The 16,933-nt window shown below is 49.5% G+C and overlaps 1 protein-coding gene across 2 annotated transcripts; it reads left to right on the top strand.

Moving 5' to 3' along the window:
* Nucleotides 1–10,494: 10,494 nt before the first annotated feature.
* LOC122386070 (nucleolar protein dao-5-like) lies at nucleotides 10,495–16,538 on the top strand. Of its 2 annotated transcripts, none has more exons than XM_043374858.1 (4): nucleotides 10,495–10,754; nucleotides 13,027–13,199; nucleotides 13,592–13,668; nucleotides 13,923–16,538. In XM_043374858.1, exons 2-4 carry the CDS (start codon nucleotides 13,042–13,044, stop codon nucleotides 15,704–15,706), a joined length of 2,019 nt encoding a protein of 672 aa, XP_043230793.1. In that variant the 5' UTR covers nucleotides 10,495–10,754; nucleotides 13,027–13,041; the 3' UTR covers nucleotides 15,707–16,538. The 2 variants fall into 2 exon arrangements, with proteins under 2 accessions (XP_043230793.1, XP_043230792.1); XM_043374857.1 differs by lacking the exon at nucleotides 10,495–10,754 and adding an exon at nucleotides 11,375–11,427.
* Nucleotides 16,539–16,933: the final 395 nt, after the last annotated feature.

Below are 16,933 nucleotides of genomic sequence, written 5' to 3'. Positions count from 1 at the left end.
GCGCATGTATGACGGCGCTCTCGTGTCATGTGAGGGGAAACGGTCCCTGTGCTTTACTAATCCCGTGTCTCGGAGTAGGCACATCCTTCAGTGTAAAGTTGTGAACAGTGCTATCTCTTCCATACTGAGCCTGAACACGTCAGTCCAGCTGGGCCTGATTGACGTCCGCGACTGTGACCCACTGGACTATGTCCCTGCCCCGCCCCCGCCGGCCGTGACCCCAGGGGGTGACCTCGCTACTGAACCGGGTCACGGCCCTCCCAGAGCTCGTCCCTCGCCCGTGCCACCGCGGTCGGGGTGTGTGAATGACGGTCAGTCGCGCATCAAAGCTGAGTATCATGACGTGTTTGACAAAAGTAGCGTGGGACTAGTGGCGGACAACTATGAAATTGTGACAGATCCGTCCGCTATCCCGGTAGTGGAAGCTCCCCGCAGAGTGAGAGTGCACGTGCGTGAGAAACTTAAGAAAAAACTGGACGATCTCGAGACGCTAGGCGTCATTTCTCACATCACTGAGCCAACTGACTGGGTCTCAAATCCTGTGATAGTGGATAAACCGAACGGAGATATTCGCCTATGCATAGACCCCCGTTTCCTAAATCGAGCTGTGAGGAGAGAACACTATCCCACACCCACTGTGGACGAGGTAACCGCCCGGCTCACGGGAGCCAAAGTATTCAGTCTCGTGGATGCATCCTGTGCATTCTGGCAGATTGGGCACTTCAGAATCGCTTCTTTTAGCTGGCTGGTCATTCCGATCCAAAACACGTTCTGCCGAGCAAGTCGCAGTATCGATGACAAACCAATATGAGTACGGTGCAGGCGCGAGATAAGGTCCTGCTGAAGAGCGCTGGGAATGACCACACACCTGCCTTTGTACAGCAGTCCGTCCTGTGTGAAAAGTTCGTCATGAAAGCCATGATACGGCCGGAGTGCGTCTGGCAACTGGCGCCGATGCTTCGGCCACCCTGCCAGTACCTGTTTGACGACCCGTGGGAGGACCGGATCAGACTGATACGCGGCCCGTATGGCTTCTAGACGCTCTGGAGACACCGCGATCCCACTGGACAACTCTAGGGATTCGGTCTCCATTGCGAACAGTGAGGATGGTTGCTGAGTTGGAGCACGACTAAGCGCATCAGCGACAGGAATCTCTGATCCTGGTCGGTACACAATGTGAAAGTTGTACCTCTGCAGTGTGAGAAGCATTCTCTGCAAGCGAAGTGGTGCGTCACTGAGTGGTTTGTTGTGTATCGCGACCAATGGCTTATGGTCAGTCTCGACTGTCACTGGCCTACCGTACAGATATTGGTCCAGGCGAGTGAGCGCAAAAGTAATGGCCAATAGCTCCTTCTCAATTTGCGAGTAGGCTCGCTCCGCTACCGTAAGGGAGCGCGAGCAGTACATGACTGGGTTTCCCCGCTGCAGAAGGACAGCGCCGAGGCCATGGCTCGATGCATCGCACTGCACTGTAGCCTCGTCATGTGGGTCATAGTATTTGAGCACTGGCGCTGTTGTAAGCAGCTGCTGAATGGTTTTGAATGCTGTCTCACACTGGGGGCTCCAGTACCAGTCGAAGCTGGCCTGTGTGAGCTGACGGAGAGGTGATACAGTCTGTGACAGGTTGGGGATGTAGCGGGCCAAAAAACTGACCATCCCCAGGAAGCGTTTGAGACTGGGCACATCCGTGGGGGGCGGATAGTCACGCACCGCAGACACTTTAGCTGGGTCTGGTTTCAAGCCGTCAGCCGACAGGACGTGACCCATCCATTTCAGTTCTGTCACTTTGTACCTGAATTTATCAGGGTTCAGACGAAGGTTCCTCTCACGTGCCCTGGCTAGAAATGCCGCTAGATTGCGGTCGTGATCCTGTTCGGCCTGTGCACGCGTGTTACCGCGACCAAAAACTACAAAATCATCAGCTATGACCTCCACACCCTCAAGGCCCCTGATGAGCTCATGCATCATTCTCTGCCAAATTTCGGAGCTGCACTTCACGCCATATGGCAGCCTGTTCCAGATATAGCGTCCAAATGGCGTGTGGAAGCAGCACAGGCGCGCCGACCTAGCTGATAGCACGTCCGTAGCCCATCGCCCGGCTCAGACGGCCGAGCCGCTATTGTCGCATGAGGTCCCCTCCCGGCCATGGGCGAAACTGGGAACGGACATTTTTGAACTTAATGGGTCAATGTACCTCGTGCTGGTAGATTATTACTCCAACTTCATGGAGATTGACCGCCTGACTCGGACTACTGTGACACATGTGACCTCAGCTCTAGCGGCCCAGTTCGCTCGCTATGGCATTCCAGAAACGCTAGTTAGTGACAATGGCCCACCGTTCAGCAGCTGTGAGTTCAAAGCATTTCTGCGTTCTCTGGATATTGATCATGTTACCTCCAGCCCAGGCTATCCGCAGTCGAATGGCAAGGCTGAGAACGCCGTGAAAACGGCGAAGAGTTTAATGCGTAAGGCTATCGCCTCCGGTGAAAACCCCCTTTGGGCGCTGATGACGTGGCGTAATTCGCCCAGTGAAGGGTCAGACATGTCGCCGGCACAGAAAATGTTTGGACGTGCCTGTCGGACGTTTTTGCCTACTCCCAGGTCAAACTTGCTTCCCGCGTACCCGACTCCTCTCCCGCGTGTTCTCGCTGACAATAAACTGCGCCAGGCGAAATATTACAATCGTCGGACGCAGCCCCTGGCCCCTCTGGTCGTGGGTCAGCCCATTCGGATGCGCCTCCCTGGACAGCGCACATGGACCCCTGGCGTCCATGGACAGTGGTCAGTGGTCTTTCGATTTGGCTGAAAATCGGTATACAGGGCCTCCTCGATGCGCTGATTCCGAAAATGTACCTCTTTGGGGTGGTATTTTGCACCGTTAACGAGTTAACGGCCATTTAACATTTTAACGGGAAACGGCGGGGTCTTTCGATTTGGCTGAAAATCGGTATACAGGGCCTCCTCGATGCGCTGATTCCGAAAATGTACCTCTTTGGGGTGGTATTTTGCACCGTTAACGAGTTAACGGCCAGTTAACATTTTAACGGGAAACAGCGGGGTCTTTCGATTTGGCTGAAAATCGGTGTCCAGGGCCTTCTCGATGCGCTGATTCCGAAAATGTACTTCTTTGGGGTGGTATTTTGCACCGTTAACGAGTTAACGACCAATTAACATTTAAACAAGAAACGGCGGGGTCTTTCGATTTGGCTGAAAATCAGTATACAGGGCCTTCTCGATGCGCTGATTTCGGCAATGTGCCTCTTTGGGGTGGTATTTTGCACCGTTAACGAGTTAATGACCAATTAACATTTAAACGGGAAACGGCGGGGTCTTTCGATTTGGCTGAAAATCAGTATACAGGGCCTTCTCGATGCGCTGATTTCGACAATGTGCCTCTTTGGGGTGGTATTTTGCATCGTTAACGAGTTAACGGCCATTTAACATTTTAACGGGAAACGGCGGGGTCTATCGATTTGGCTGAAAATCGGTATACAGGGCCTCCTCGATGCGCTGATTCCGAAAATGTACCTCTTTGGGGTGGTATTCTGCACCGTTAACGAGTTAACGGCCATTTAACATTTTAACGGGAAACGGCGGGGTCTTTCGATTTGGCTGAAAATCGGTATACAGGGCCTCCTCGATGCGCTCATTCCGAAAATGTACCTCTTAAGGGTGGTATTTTGCACCGTTAACGAGTTAACGACTAAATAACATTTTAACGGGAAACGGCGGGGTCTTTCGATTTCGCTGAAAATCAGTATACAGGGCCTCCTCGATGCGCCGATTTCGAAAATGTGCCTCTTTGGGGTGGTATTTTGCACCGTTACCGAGTAACGAACCGTTAACATTTCAGCAGCATATATCGATTTCAGCAGCAAATTTTTGGGGTCTTTCGATTTGGCTGAAAATCGGTATACAGGGCCTCCTCGATGCGCTGATTCCGAAAATGTACCTCTTTGGGGTGGTACTTTGCACCGTTAACGAGTTAACGGCCATTTAACATTTTAACGGGAAACGGCGGGGTCTTTCGATTTGGCTGAAAATCGGTATACAGGGCCTCCTCGATGCGCTGATTCCGAAAATGTACCTCTTTGGGGTGGTATTTTGCACCGTTAACGAGTTAACGGCCAGTTAACATTTTAACGGGAAACAGCGGGGTCTTTCGATTTGGCTGAAAATCGGTATACAGGGCCTCCTCGATGCGCTGATTCCGAAAATGTACCTCTTTGGGGTGGTATTTTGCACCGTTAACGAGTTAACGGCTATTTAACATTTTAACGGGAAACGGCGGGGTCTTTCGATTTGGCTGAAAATCGGTATACAGTGCCTCCTCGATGCGCTGTTTCCGAAAATGCACCTCTTTGGGGTGGTATTTTGCACCGTTAACGAGTTAACGGCCATTTAACATTTTAACGGGAAACGGCGGGGTCTTTCGATTTGGCTGAAAATCGGTATACAGGGCCTCCTCGCTGCGCTCATTCCGAAAATGTACCTCTTTAGGGTGGTATTTTGCACCGTTAACGAGTTAACGACCAAATAACATTTTAACAGGAAACGGCGGGGTCTTTCGATTTCGCTGAAAATCGGTATACAGGGCCTCCTCCATGCGCTGATTTCGAAAATGTGCCTCTTTGGGGTGGTATTTTGCACCGTTAACGAGTTAACGAACCGTTAACATTTCAGCAGCATATATCGATTTCAGCAGCAAATTTTTGGGGTCTTTCGATTTGGCTGAAAATCGGTATACAGGGCCTCCTCGATGCGCTGATGCCGAAAATTTACCTCTTTAGGGTGGTATTTTGCACCGTTAACGAGTTAACGAACCGTTAACATTTCAGCAGCATATATCGATTTCAGCAACAAATTTTCGGGGTCTTTCGATTTGGCTGAAAATCGGTATACAGGGCCTCCACGATGCGCTCATTCCGAAAATGTACCTCTTTAGGGTGGTATTTTGCACCGTTAACGAGTTAACGACCAAATAACATTTTAACGGGAAACGGCGGGGTCTTTCGATTTCGCTGAAAATCGGTGTACAGGGCCTCCTCGATGCGCTGATTTCGAAAATGTGCCTCTTTGGGGTGGTATTTTGCACCGTTAACGAGTTAACGAACCGTTAACATTTCAGCAGCATATATCGATTTCAGCAGCAAATTTTTGGGGTCTTTCGATTTGACCTGACCCTTGTGAGTTTATCATCACACCCAATGGCATCTAGTAGCTCGCCGCCATTCGTTAGAGCTGCAGCTGCATGCGTTAGATTTTCCGCTCTTTTCGCAGCTCTACCAGGAAGTTCATAGCCTCCTGCTGGGCTGGAGCTATACAGCTATTTTCTGCCCACGCAGTTTTTACTTTGATTTAAACATCTGGTCCCTTAAGGATTCGCGTCCATCTCTAGCGAACTTGACTACTAACCCAGTAAACATGCCGACGTCGGCCCGACGTCGGGCCGAGGCTCGGCCCGACGTCGGCCCAACGTCGGTTCAACCTCGGGCCGACATCGGCTGGACGTCGGATATGCCCGCATGTTCCGACGTCCAGCCGAAGTCCAGCCGACGTCGAGCCGACGTCGGGCCGAGGTCGTTTGCCGAGGTTGACGAGATCGTTCGTCGTTGGACCGACGGGGCCGACGTCGGCATGTTTATTGGGACAACGCGCCAAAAATATCAACCGGCGGCGGGATTCGAGCCCCCCAGTCGCCGACGTCGGTATGTTTACTGGGACAACACGCCAAAAGCATCAGCCGGCGATGGGATTCGAACCCCGTGTCATTTGAACGCGAGGTCAGTGCGCTAACCACTACACCACGCAGGCAGATACCGACTTTCGTTTGTTTTGTTGGGTTATGCCCTTTCGGTCTGACAAGACCATTTCAGAGCCGGAAGGATGATAGGATGGAGACATTGGTCTTCTTGGCGAGCACCCTGGGTCCAGTTCATGTAGAGTCCCTGGTCCCATTGCTGTTACGTGACACTTGTTGGGAAGGGCGACCCCACAATGGATTCATATAGCCACTCTTAGACTTACACACCTGCACCAACGTTTCCCAAAGTGTCCCTTTGATAAGTGGCACTTTGGCAAAGTGACACTTGCCGACTGGCCTTTCTATATGAACTGGGCCCGGCCTTGGTGAGTTGCCGGGGCTGAGCCTGACCAAAGGATAGGCCGAGCAGCCCCCAAGCACTCACCGCACCCGGCTACGGGCGAGCTCGGCTTACGGGCAATCCCAAATGGGATAAAGTTTCCCGTCCAGTCCGGATCAGGGGGTTGCGGCGTGGAGGAAGATTTGAGTTTCCTGAGGATATTTTGAATACAGAAGCTCTTTATGAAACATGAAACATGTATTTTATATTATTTTAACGGTCAAAACAGCGGCCGATGTCGGTCCGACGTCGCCCCGACGTCGGCCCGACGTCGGCCCGACGTCGGCTGGACCTCAGCAATTGATCTCGGTCCGACGTCGGCCCGACGTCGGCTGGACCTCGGCTAGACGTCGGAACATGCGGGCATATCCGACATCCAGCCGACGTCGTGCCGAGGTTGGACCGACGTCGGGCCGACGTCGGCATGCCGATGCCGAGTTGCCGACGTCACCCCGACGTCGGCCGACGTCGGGCGGACGTCGGCATGTTTACTGAGTAAGCGGTTCCTTAAAATGTGTTAGGTACACAGATGTGGCCTGGGTAACCTCCAGTACCAAAGCTCGATTTATCAGGGCCCCCTGGTTGGCTGAAGAGCCAAGTCGCTGTTCGGGATGTGCAGATCGTTCCCAGCAAAGATCAGCAAAAATTGTCTCCCCGGCTCAGCGGAGGCCCCACCAGAACACGGGCCTGCTGCCGCCCCTGCGCGATTCACCGATGGTCGCAGACACAGCCCTGCGGCTAGACGCCGATAGAGTGGTCTCGCTCTGTGTGGGACAGAGCGTGGGAGTCGGCCAGTTCTGCCCCGCAACCAGCCGCCAGCGCCGGCGAGGTTAGGGGATACTGAGGTTGGTTGTAACAGATTTGAGAATAAATTGAGAACAAATTTGAGATTGATGCCTCTTTTTTGGCCAAGTTATAGCGAAAACACTGTTCAAAATGATGACGTCAAATTTTCAAACTCAATTATTAGCAATTTTCGACCTAGTAGCGCAAAACGAAGATCACCGTTAGACTCGTCGTGACGAGCTGCATCGAGTCGTTATCCATTTTATGCAACAATATCAACTTTAAAAGGTGACCAAATTTGACCTGACCTTGACCTGACCTTCACCAGAACATGACCTAAACTGTCCCCAAAGGTTGCCTGACCCACATATTCGCATTTAAGCTTAAGTTTAATATAGGGAGCAATGGTAGACAGGGTCCATTTGGTGCTCACTTCGAGCATTAACCCGCGCCCCACTGGGGTCTGCGTATAACACGCCCTACTGGGGGGGGGGGGGGGGGGCTCTCCATAGCCCCCTTCTAACTCCGAAACTACTGGGCCGATCGTCAAAATTCAAACGGCGTCTGATAGCCCCGGAAAAACTGTCGAGCGAAACCTAATTTTATTGACCTCGAGGTCACCGATGACGTCAGAGGTCAGGTCAAAGTAAAAATTATTAGCATTTTGCAAAATACCACCCCAAAGAGGTACATTTTCGGAATCAGCGCATCGAGGAGGCCCTGTATTACGATTTTTAGCCAAATCGAAAGACCCCGCCGTTTCCCGTTAAAATGTTAATTGGTCGTTAACTCGTTAACGGTGCAAAATACCACCCCAAAAAGGTACATTTTCGGAATCAGCGCATCGATGAGGCTCTGTATACCGATTTTTAGCCAAATCGAAATACCCCGCCGTTTCCCGTTAAAATGTTAATTGGTCGTTAACTCGTTAACGGTGCAAAATACCACCCCAAAGTGGTACATTTTCGGAATCAGCGCATCGAGGAGGCCCTGTATACCGATTTTCAGCCAAATCGAAAGACCCCGCCGTTTCCCGTTAAAATGTTAAATGGCCGTTAACTCGTTAACGGTGCAAAATACCACCCCAAAGAGGTACATTTTCGGAATCAGCGCATCGAGGAGGCCCTGTACACCGGTTTTCAGCCAAATCGGAAGACCCCGAAAATTTGCTGCTGAAATCGATATATGCTGCTGAAATGTTAACGGATCGTTAACTCGTTAACGATGCAAAATACCACCCCAAAGAGGCACATTGTTGAAATCAGCGCATCGAGAAAACCCTGTATACTGATTTTCAGCCAAATCGAAAGACCCCGCCGTTTCGCGTTTAAATGTTAATTGGTCGTTAACTCGTTAACGGTGCAAAATACCATCCCAAAGAGGTACATTTTCGGAATCAGCGCATCGAGAAGGCCCTGGACAACGATTTTCAGCCAAATCGAAAGACCCCGCTGTTTCCCGTTAAAATGTTAACTGGCCGTTAACTCGTTAACGGTGCAAAATACCACCCCAAAGAGGTACATTTTCGGAATCAACGCATCGAGGAGGCCCTGTATACCGATTTTCAGCCAAATCGAAAGACCCCGCTGTTTCCCGTTGAAATGTTAATTGGTCGTTAACTCGTTAACGGTGCAAAATACCACCCCAAAGAGGCACATTTTCGGAATCAGCGCATCAAGGAGGCCCTGTATACCGATTTTTAGCCAAATCGAAAGACCCCGCTGTTTCCCGTTAAAATGTTAAATGGTCGTTAACTCGTTAACGGTGCAAAATATTACCCCAAAGAGGTACATTTTCGGAATCAGCGCATCGAGGAGACCCTGTAAACCGATTTTAAGCAAAATCGAAAGACCCCGAAAATGTGCTGCTGAAATCGATATATGCTGCTGAAATGTTAACGGATCGTTAACTCGTTAACGATGCAAAATACCACCTCAAAGAGGTACATTTTCGGAATCAGCGCATCGAGAAGGCCCTGGACACCGATTTTCAACCAAATCGAAAGACCTTGCTGTTTCCCGTTAAAATGTTAACTGCCCGTTAACTCGTTAACGGTGCAAAATACCACCCCAAAGAGGTACATTTTCGGAATCAGGGCATCGAGGAGGCCCTGTATACCGATTTTCAGCCAAATCGAAAGACCCCGCTGTTTCCCGTTAAAATGTTATTTGGTCGTTAAGGGAGCAAAATACCACCCCAAAGAGGTACATTTTCGGAATCAGCGCATCAAGGAGGCCCTGTATTCCGATTTCTAGCCAATTCGAAAGACCCCGCCGTTTCCCGTTAAAATGTTAATTGGTCGTTAACTCGTTAACGGTGCAAAATACCACTTCAAAGAGGTACATTTTCGGAATCAGCGCATCGAGGAGGCCCTGTATACCGATTTTCAGCCAAATCGAAAGACCCCGCCGTTTCCCGTTAAAATGTTAATTGGTCGTTAACTCGTTAACGGTGCAAAATACCACCCCAAAGAGGTACATTTTTGGAATCAGCGCATCGAGGAGACCCTGTACACCGATTTTAAGCCAAATCGAAAGACCCCGAAAATTTGCTGCTGAAATCGATATATGCTGCTGAAATGTTAACGGATCGTTAACTCGTTAACGATGCAAAATACCACCTCAAAGAGGCACATTTTCGAAATCAGCACATCGAGAAGGCCCTGTATACTGATTTTCAGCCAAATCGAAAGATCCCGCTGTTTCCCGTTAAAATGTTAACTGGCCGTTAACTCGTTAACGGTGCAAAATACCACCCCAAAGAGGTACATTTTCGGAATCAGCGCATCAAGGAGGCCCTGTATACCGATTTTTAGCCAAATCGAAAGACCCCGCCGTTTCCCGTTAAAATGTTAATTGGTCGTTAACTCGTTAAGAGTGCAAAATACCACCCCAAAGAGGTACATTTTCAGAATCAGCGCATCGAGGAGGCCCTGTATACCGATTTTCAGCCAAATCGAAAGACCCCGCCGTTTCCCGTTAAAATGTTAAATGGCCGTTGACTCGTTAACGGTGCAAAATACCACCCCAAAGACGTACATTTTCGGAATCAGCGCATCGAGGAGGCCCTGTATACTGATTTTCAGCAAAATCGAAAGACCCCGCTGTTTCGCGTTAAAATGTTACCTGGCCGTTAACTTGTTAACGGTGCAAAATACCACCCCAAAGAGGTACATTTTCGGAATCAGCGCATCGAGGAGGCCCTGTATACCGATTTTCAGCCAAATCGAAAGACCCCGAAATATGCTGCTGTGAGGCTGATATTCGTTGCTGCTGAATTGATAGACGTATAATGTACGATTGACTTGAGATGTTACTGAAATCTGGCGCAGGAGGTTCATTTTAGTACCCCGTAACTTTTCAAGTAGTTTTCTACTAGCTGTATCATTTGAAGATTTATTGCGCATTTTCCTTTTTATTTTGCTTATTTTATTTTTAAATATATATGGAAGAATATTTAAAAATATATTTTGGGCAAAATAAAAAAAATTCGGCTGAAATAAAATGCATAAGAGCACGCTGATTGCTTGACCGCTAGGGCTGCCTTAAAATTTGTGGAAAGCACCAATTATGAGAAGTGAACTAACCTGAACTACAGCCTAGAAATATTCAAAATAGATTTTATTCATTGAGTCATTTTGAAGCTTATATTGAATGAATATAGTTGTTACCTATATTTCCACCATAATTGTGAAGTGGGACTCCTTTGTTTTGCTGGCATCGGTATTTGGATAGCAAATTGAGTGCGTTTGTTTGCTAAGACATGGCCAAGGCTATATAAACCATGGCATGAAGAGTAATTGATTTAAAGAATTTGCTGTAACAGGTAGGTGACTGTCCATGATTTCATATTTAAATTTTGATTTTACATCAATTCACATAACTGTAGTATCTTCTCATCTGCACAGGCTTCTTATTCATTTTAAGGGTGAAAAATGGGGTAAATGTGGGGCCTCAGTATTAACCTAATTCAGTCAGCTCAGTTGGGGATTAGGGGAAACTACGAGGAGCCAAACGAAAATTGGAATAGCCGATCAACGGATGGAGTGGGTGGGGCGATGACCATATATGGTCATAAAATCAGACAACTTCATCTTTTCAATGCATCCTAGCATTCAAATGTAAAAATAAGGCACAAGAATGTTCTTTAACCACACAAGGCCCACACTCACTCGGTGCACAATCAACTGGCGGCTCTAAGTCGAGTTACAACACAAGGTCAATCAGTGATTGGCAAATATGGCAGATTGAAACAGACGCGCCAAAAAATGTAAGCAGTACCGTGGTTTAAAAATATCATTGTTTTTATTATTTTGTTTATGGTTTTTCTAATCGTGGTTAAGTTATTGTTTTAAAATTAAATATCTTTGTTTATTGTAATCAAATTAAATCTTACCTTACCTTACCTTACCTTACGGTATATGGGTTGTGGGAGGCCAATTTGGCCTGTGGGGCCCGGTCTCAGCGAGCTCCCAGTGCTAATGGACAGTCAGCCTCAGGTTGGATAAGATCGGGTGACGGGTTCAGGTGGGAAGGCTCTGCATGATGTCAGCCCAGTGGGCATCCAGCCTGGTCTTGAATTGGTTGACTGACGTAGCTGATACGACTTCTTGCGGGAGAGCATCTTGCGGGTCTTATAACAATTTTCTTTCAAAACACCAATCCATTTATTGAATGGCCAGCTGATTGTGACGCCCAGAACCTGCAGAAAAGCCATTTTCCTATCGCCATTTTCGAGTCAATTCGCCGAATTTAATCAAATCACGCTAATTCCTAGTGGAAAATGTAAGCCTTTTCTCTCTGATAAGTGGACGCGATACTGCAAGTACCGGTTTGTTATACCGTTTTTTCACCCTTAGTAGCAGGGGCTGCATTTATGCCCATATATGGTCATCAACAGTCCATTTATTGACCCATCAATTTTTTTTATTTTCGCCTCGTAGTTTCCCCAACTGAGCTGGCTGGCTAGCTGGTGACGTAGGTATGATAGCTACCATGTTAATAAATATGAGCATGGTAATGAAACATAGCAAAAGCTAGCTAACCTAGCAATTAGCATGGCATAAGCTGGTATAATTAAACCCAATCTAACCAAATCTAGTCTAACAGTAACCCTAACTGAACCTACAATACTGTTACAGCAACTAGTGACATCACCAAATATATTGGCTAAGTACTTTTGGGCCAATTGCCTTATTATTCAAAGCCGATTGCATTAAGATGAAAATAACTTGAGGGAAGGCAGTACTGGTGGGGAGCTTGGCATGTAACTGATTTCCTTAAAAAATACTCTGTAACTTGTAAGTAATGATGGTTTCTCATGCTTCACCAACTTTAAAGTGAATGCTCTTTCATTTTGCCTATGGCCTATTAATGCAGGATTGCTGAGGTGATTTTCACACCTATATCCAAATCATTGTGCATATGCAAAGCAGTCAATAGATCTTATGACTAATTTGATTGATTTAGATTTGGGGTCAAAGGTTTACCATATGAAGACTTGCAAATGAGCTTTGTATATGAATATTAAGTTAGTGTTCACAGACTAGCCAAAGATCTGCAGATACCAAGAGATTTGCAGAGACAAAAATGCCATGGACAAAGATGCATCAAAGATTGATGCTTAGTAGATGAATAAATGCAAAATGAAAGAGGGATCAAAACTGAGGATAAAGATAGCCACAGACAAATAAATTTGATATGGTCATTGCTATGGTTTTGGTTATGGATGAAGATGTTGAAATGGACTGTGGAAAAAATTAAAAGTTTTCCCTCTAAGCCATGGCCAACAATGCTTTAGATTGTTCAATGGTCTTATAATATAATAAACAGTAGCCGGTAGGTGTAGTGTAGGTACCTGTCCTAAAGAGTTCAAATTGTGGTAACTCTTTGTTTTGAACAAACAGGCCTTAGCTATAGCCTGAATTCTGAAACTGAATCTGCCATCATCTGCACTGCAGGACCTCAACAGTTCAGATGTTCTGAACACTGTTACAAGCATTGTCTCACCAAGTGACCCTCCTTTTTTCAGGGAGCCTTTGGTACCTACCTGTGTTTCCATGCTGTCATCTCATCTATGTGCTCTTTCTCTGTTACAGTGGTGTGCTGCAGCCATGAGTCAGTTTGTGCCCAAGGAGCTGGTCTGGGTGAAGCTGGGTGGTGTCCAGTGGCCAGCCGTGGTCAAAGACAAGTCCGACCCAGAGTGTGAGGAGTTTCTAGAGGCGCTGAAACGAGACCCCATCGTGGTTGTCGAGTTCTTCGACAAAAAACTGTGAGTTCTTAGATAGCAATGTCATAAGAATAAAATGATAAAATGTTCCAGGGCACATATTTTCAGGACACTAGACTTCTGAGCCTAGTGCTGCATAAAGTCGCCTTAAAAGCAGTTATGTATACTGCTAAGTACTGACAGAATTTTCGTTGGATAGCTCGATCAAAAACATCGGTGTAGATACTCGAAATCTAACGGGATATTGTTCTGCTTTATTTTGCGTGATTTGCGTTGCAATCCAGTTGAATGGTATCATTAGATTTAGATAAAGTTGGAAAGTGTGATATTGCACGTCGTGGATATCTTACACACTCCGAACACCTCAAGCATCAGCTCTGGCACAATAAATGGGAAGTGTGGCTATGTTCTTATCAATCGATCTTTGTTTTCAGCCATGATGTGCACAACACAAATCAAATTTGTCGGTACAACTGCGAAGAAAAGGACGATATTGTTCTTAAAAGCTTACGTGAGTATGAATCCGTCGCAAACACGTAGGTAGTGATAGCATCGCAGTTATGCAGCGGTAATACTACAATAGTGCAATATGCTGTTGGTACAATATGCTGTACGTGGAATGTGAATCCTGGTGACGTTTTAAAGAGGCTACACGCCGTTCGTTTACCGGTTTACCGGTAAGTTTTGGCTTTGCATCGCATAAAATCATGCATATGGGTTAATCTACTTTCTGATGTGCTATCACGATTCATTGCGCCCTTTCAGAGCTGACCAGAAACAAGTCCGATATCGCTGAGGACTTTAAGAAGGATATAATCACGGCAGAAAAGCTAACCGATGGTGATATCCACATTCTGAGCCGGGAAAAGTTCAGCATGACTGGTCGTCAAAAGTACGACGAACTGTTCGGCTCAGGTCGAAAATCCAACACCTCCAAGCCCGGTGCCAAGCGGAAAATACCACGGACCAGTGAGAACTCTCCGAAACTGAAGACCTCCAAGTACTCTGATCTGTTTCCGGAGGTCTCCAAGAGCCGAAAGCCGGTATCGAAACCAAAGAAACCAGCCAAACCGGCGTCCGAGTCGCCGCGACCCATCACTCACCCTCGCTTCATCGCGGAGAACGACCACAAGATTCACATTCTGGCACCGGACAGTCCGGAAGCTCGCACGGTGGCGCCATCTCTCACCAACCCGTACCGCTGCTCTGAGTGCGGCTTCACCACCGGCCGTCTCAACGTTCTCGTGATTCACAACAAAAGCCACGTGGCAGCCGCTGCGGCTAAACCGGCCACGGCCAAGCGGAAAAACAACGCTGAACCGAGAGACTCCACCCCGAAAAAGAAGAAACGCCCTGCTGATGGAAGCACAGGAAAAGTCGTAAAAGCGAAGGTCGAACGAGGCGAAGGTACGCCCAAGAAGTTGGCGAAGCCATCGCCGAAGAAATCCGCACCGAGCACGCCGAAAAAGTCTCCGAAGAAGGAAGAGAAAGTCGAAGAGGTGAAGCCCAAGACGCCGGTGAAGCTGAGTCCGCTGAAGCCGGCGCAGTCGTCGCGGCCGCTGCTGCTCGAGGACTGGGACGAAGACGACGACGAGGAGGAAGCTGAACGAGCCAAGATCCGGTCGGAGATCGAGCGCTTCATCTGTGACAAGAAGACGCCGACGAAGATGGACGACGCCTCGGGGCCGTCAACCTCGTCGGGAGGATCACCAGCCGAAGTGTCCAACGACGACGCTGCGAAGCTGGGCGAGGACACCAAGGATGAGAGCGTTGATGTCGAGCCGTTTACGCTATCGGAAAATGATGCGGAACGGGTGGAAGAGACCGAGGCGGAGCGGGCGAAAGAGGCCGATGCCGAGCGGACGGACGAGACCGATGCTGAGCGCACGGACGAGGCTGAGCCGAGCGCGGCCGAGCCGCCGTCAGCCGACGACGAGGAAGCGGCCAAGAAGCAGGCTCAGCGTGAGCGAAACGACGCGCTGCTGCAGGCAGCCGTCGACGACGTACTGGCTGAGACGGCGCCGGTGGCGCTGCCTACCCTGCCGCCGGCGCCCGCCGACCAGGCCGCGCTGAGCACCTACGAGTTCACCGGTGCCGAGCCGGAGCCGGTGCCGGCGCGGCCACGGCCCGTGCGCGTCTGTCCGGCCGGCTCGCCACCACCGCGGGCCGCCGACGCGGTGGACGTGTCATCCAGCCGGCCAACACCGACCTCATCTGCCGACGGACCGCCCACCGCCACGGCCACCTCCAGCCTGCCGCCGAACCTGCAGATCCTCTCCGTGCCGGGCACGGACGGCCAGCCGGACACCTACGTCTTGGTGAGCGTCGACGAGCGCGGCAACGTGCAGACGGTGAACCCGCTGGAGAACCTGGGCGGCCTCGGCGCCGACACCCTGCTCGCCTATGAGGTGGCGCAGGAGGATGGCAGCACGCGCACGGCCTACCTGAACCCGGCCTCCCTGTCGACGAGCGCCGACATCAAACAGTTGCTCGGCGCGGACGAAAAGGTGGACTCGACCACCCAGCTGCCCGACAGCAGCGGAAAATAGCATCGCTGTCGATTGAAGAGGGACGGAGTGTTTGGTGGAACTTTATTGAAACACGAGATGTTTTATCGTGGAGTGGTTGTAGAAATTGTTGACGATGTTGGCCGTAGATTTTGACTCGTAGAGGACTCGCGGTATTGGTAGGAAATCATGATCATCGCCAATATGTGGTTGAGGAAGAATGTCATCGATATGCAAAGTCTATGTCGGCAGGTTGGATGATTTGTGTATGATAGTGTAGTAGAAGTTTCACGATGGCACTTGGGACGGACAGAATCGCGGCGATCGGGTTGGGGTCGCATTGATGCCAGTCATTTGGTCGGAGTGGACACACGACGCGGCTATCGCGTTGCATAAGGTCACGTAGAGACGCGTTATGTAAATGAATTGGCGGCGTGCGTGCGTCCGTGTCGAGGCTATCGGAGGTGGCAGGTTCAAATCAATGGCGTTACAATATTTTTATAGCATGTTTCTGTCGGGAGAAGTTTTGTGGGACGAGTTTCCACCGAGAAACTACTAACGACGTTGACACAGCGGATGTTTTGAGGCGATCATATTCTGCGGACTGGCGGGCGCCTTGAGTCGTTTTCATATTGAACCATAATCACACTGTTTCTGTGCTGCGGTGTCGTAGTGTTGCGTGTTGTGCGTCTCATACAAACTGTTGTGCTAAGCACGGTGTGTGAATCTATTCGCACTCTGCATGTTTCTGTTTTTATTTCGTCGAGCTCCCTGGTATCCAGCGAGAAGCGACCGCCGCGCGGGACGTTTGTGTAGTAATGTATTTCACAGGTCGTCCTTACCATACATATACAATATACATACGTTCACCATATTATTCATCACGCGTGACCGATGCGTCGGCCATGGAATTCGCCTCTCTGCCGACCGCGAGCGGGCCTCTCGACTCACGATTACGAACAGAACCTCCACTCGCACACGAGCGCGAACACCAGCGGACGGCACAGCGCGGCGGTCCGACATATTGCTGGCGGCCGCCGGCCCGGACTTGTACGCCCCCCCCCCCCAGTCACACCGGGCAGCACAGGGGAGCCGATCACCCATCAACGGGCCACCCACCGCGCCCGGCCCGCAGCGGGAAGGGTCGGGGCGATCCGAGCCAAGTTAAGCAGCCTGTAAGTCAGAGGGCGTGTGTCGCCATCATTGCGCAGTGCGCACCCATCCCTGTTTCTTCGGCACGACACGGGCGCAACCCGCACCGCGGCGGTG

This window comes from Amphibalanus amphitrite, unplaced genomic scaffold, assembly GCF_019059575.1.
Source record: "Amphibalanus amphitrite isolate SeventyFive unplaced genomic scaffold, NRLGWU_Aamphi_draft 000239F_arrow, whole genome shotgun sequence".
NCBI classification, from domain to species: Eukaryota; Metazoa; Arthropoda; class Thecostraca; order Balanomorpha; family Balanidae; genus Amphibalanus; species Amphibalanus amphitrite.
The sequence above is the reverse complement of the archived record's forward strand: the minus strand, read 5'-3'. Positions and strand labels throughout refer to the sequence as shown.

What these genes read in the sequence shown, in the direction of transcription:
- LOC122386070 (XM_043374857.1), top strand. An exon ending in GAGTTCTTCGACAAAAAACT is followed by an intron (nt 13,200 to 13,591) that starts GTGAGTTCTTAG and finishes CTTTGTTTTCAG; the next exon opens with CCATGATGTGCACAACACAA. An exon ending in TATTGTTCTTAAAAGCTTAC is followed by an intron (nt 13,669 to 13,922) that starts GTGAGTATGAAT and finishes GCGCCCTTTCAG; the next exon opens with AGCTGACCAGAAACAAGTCC.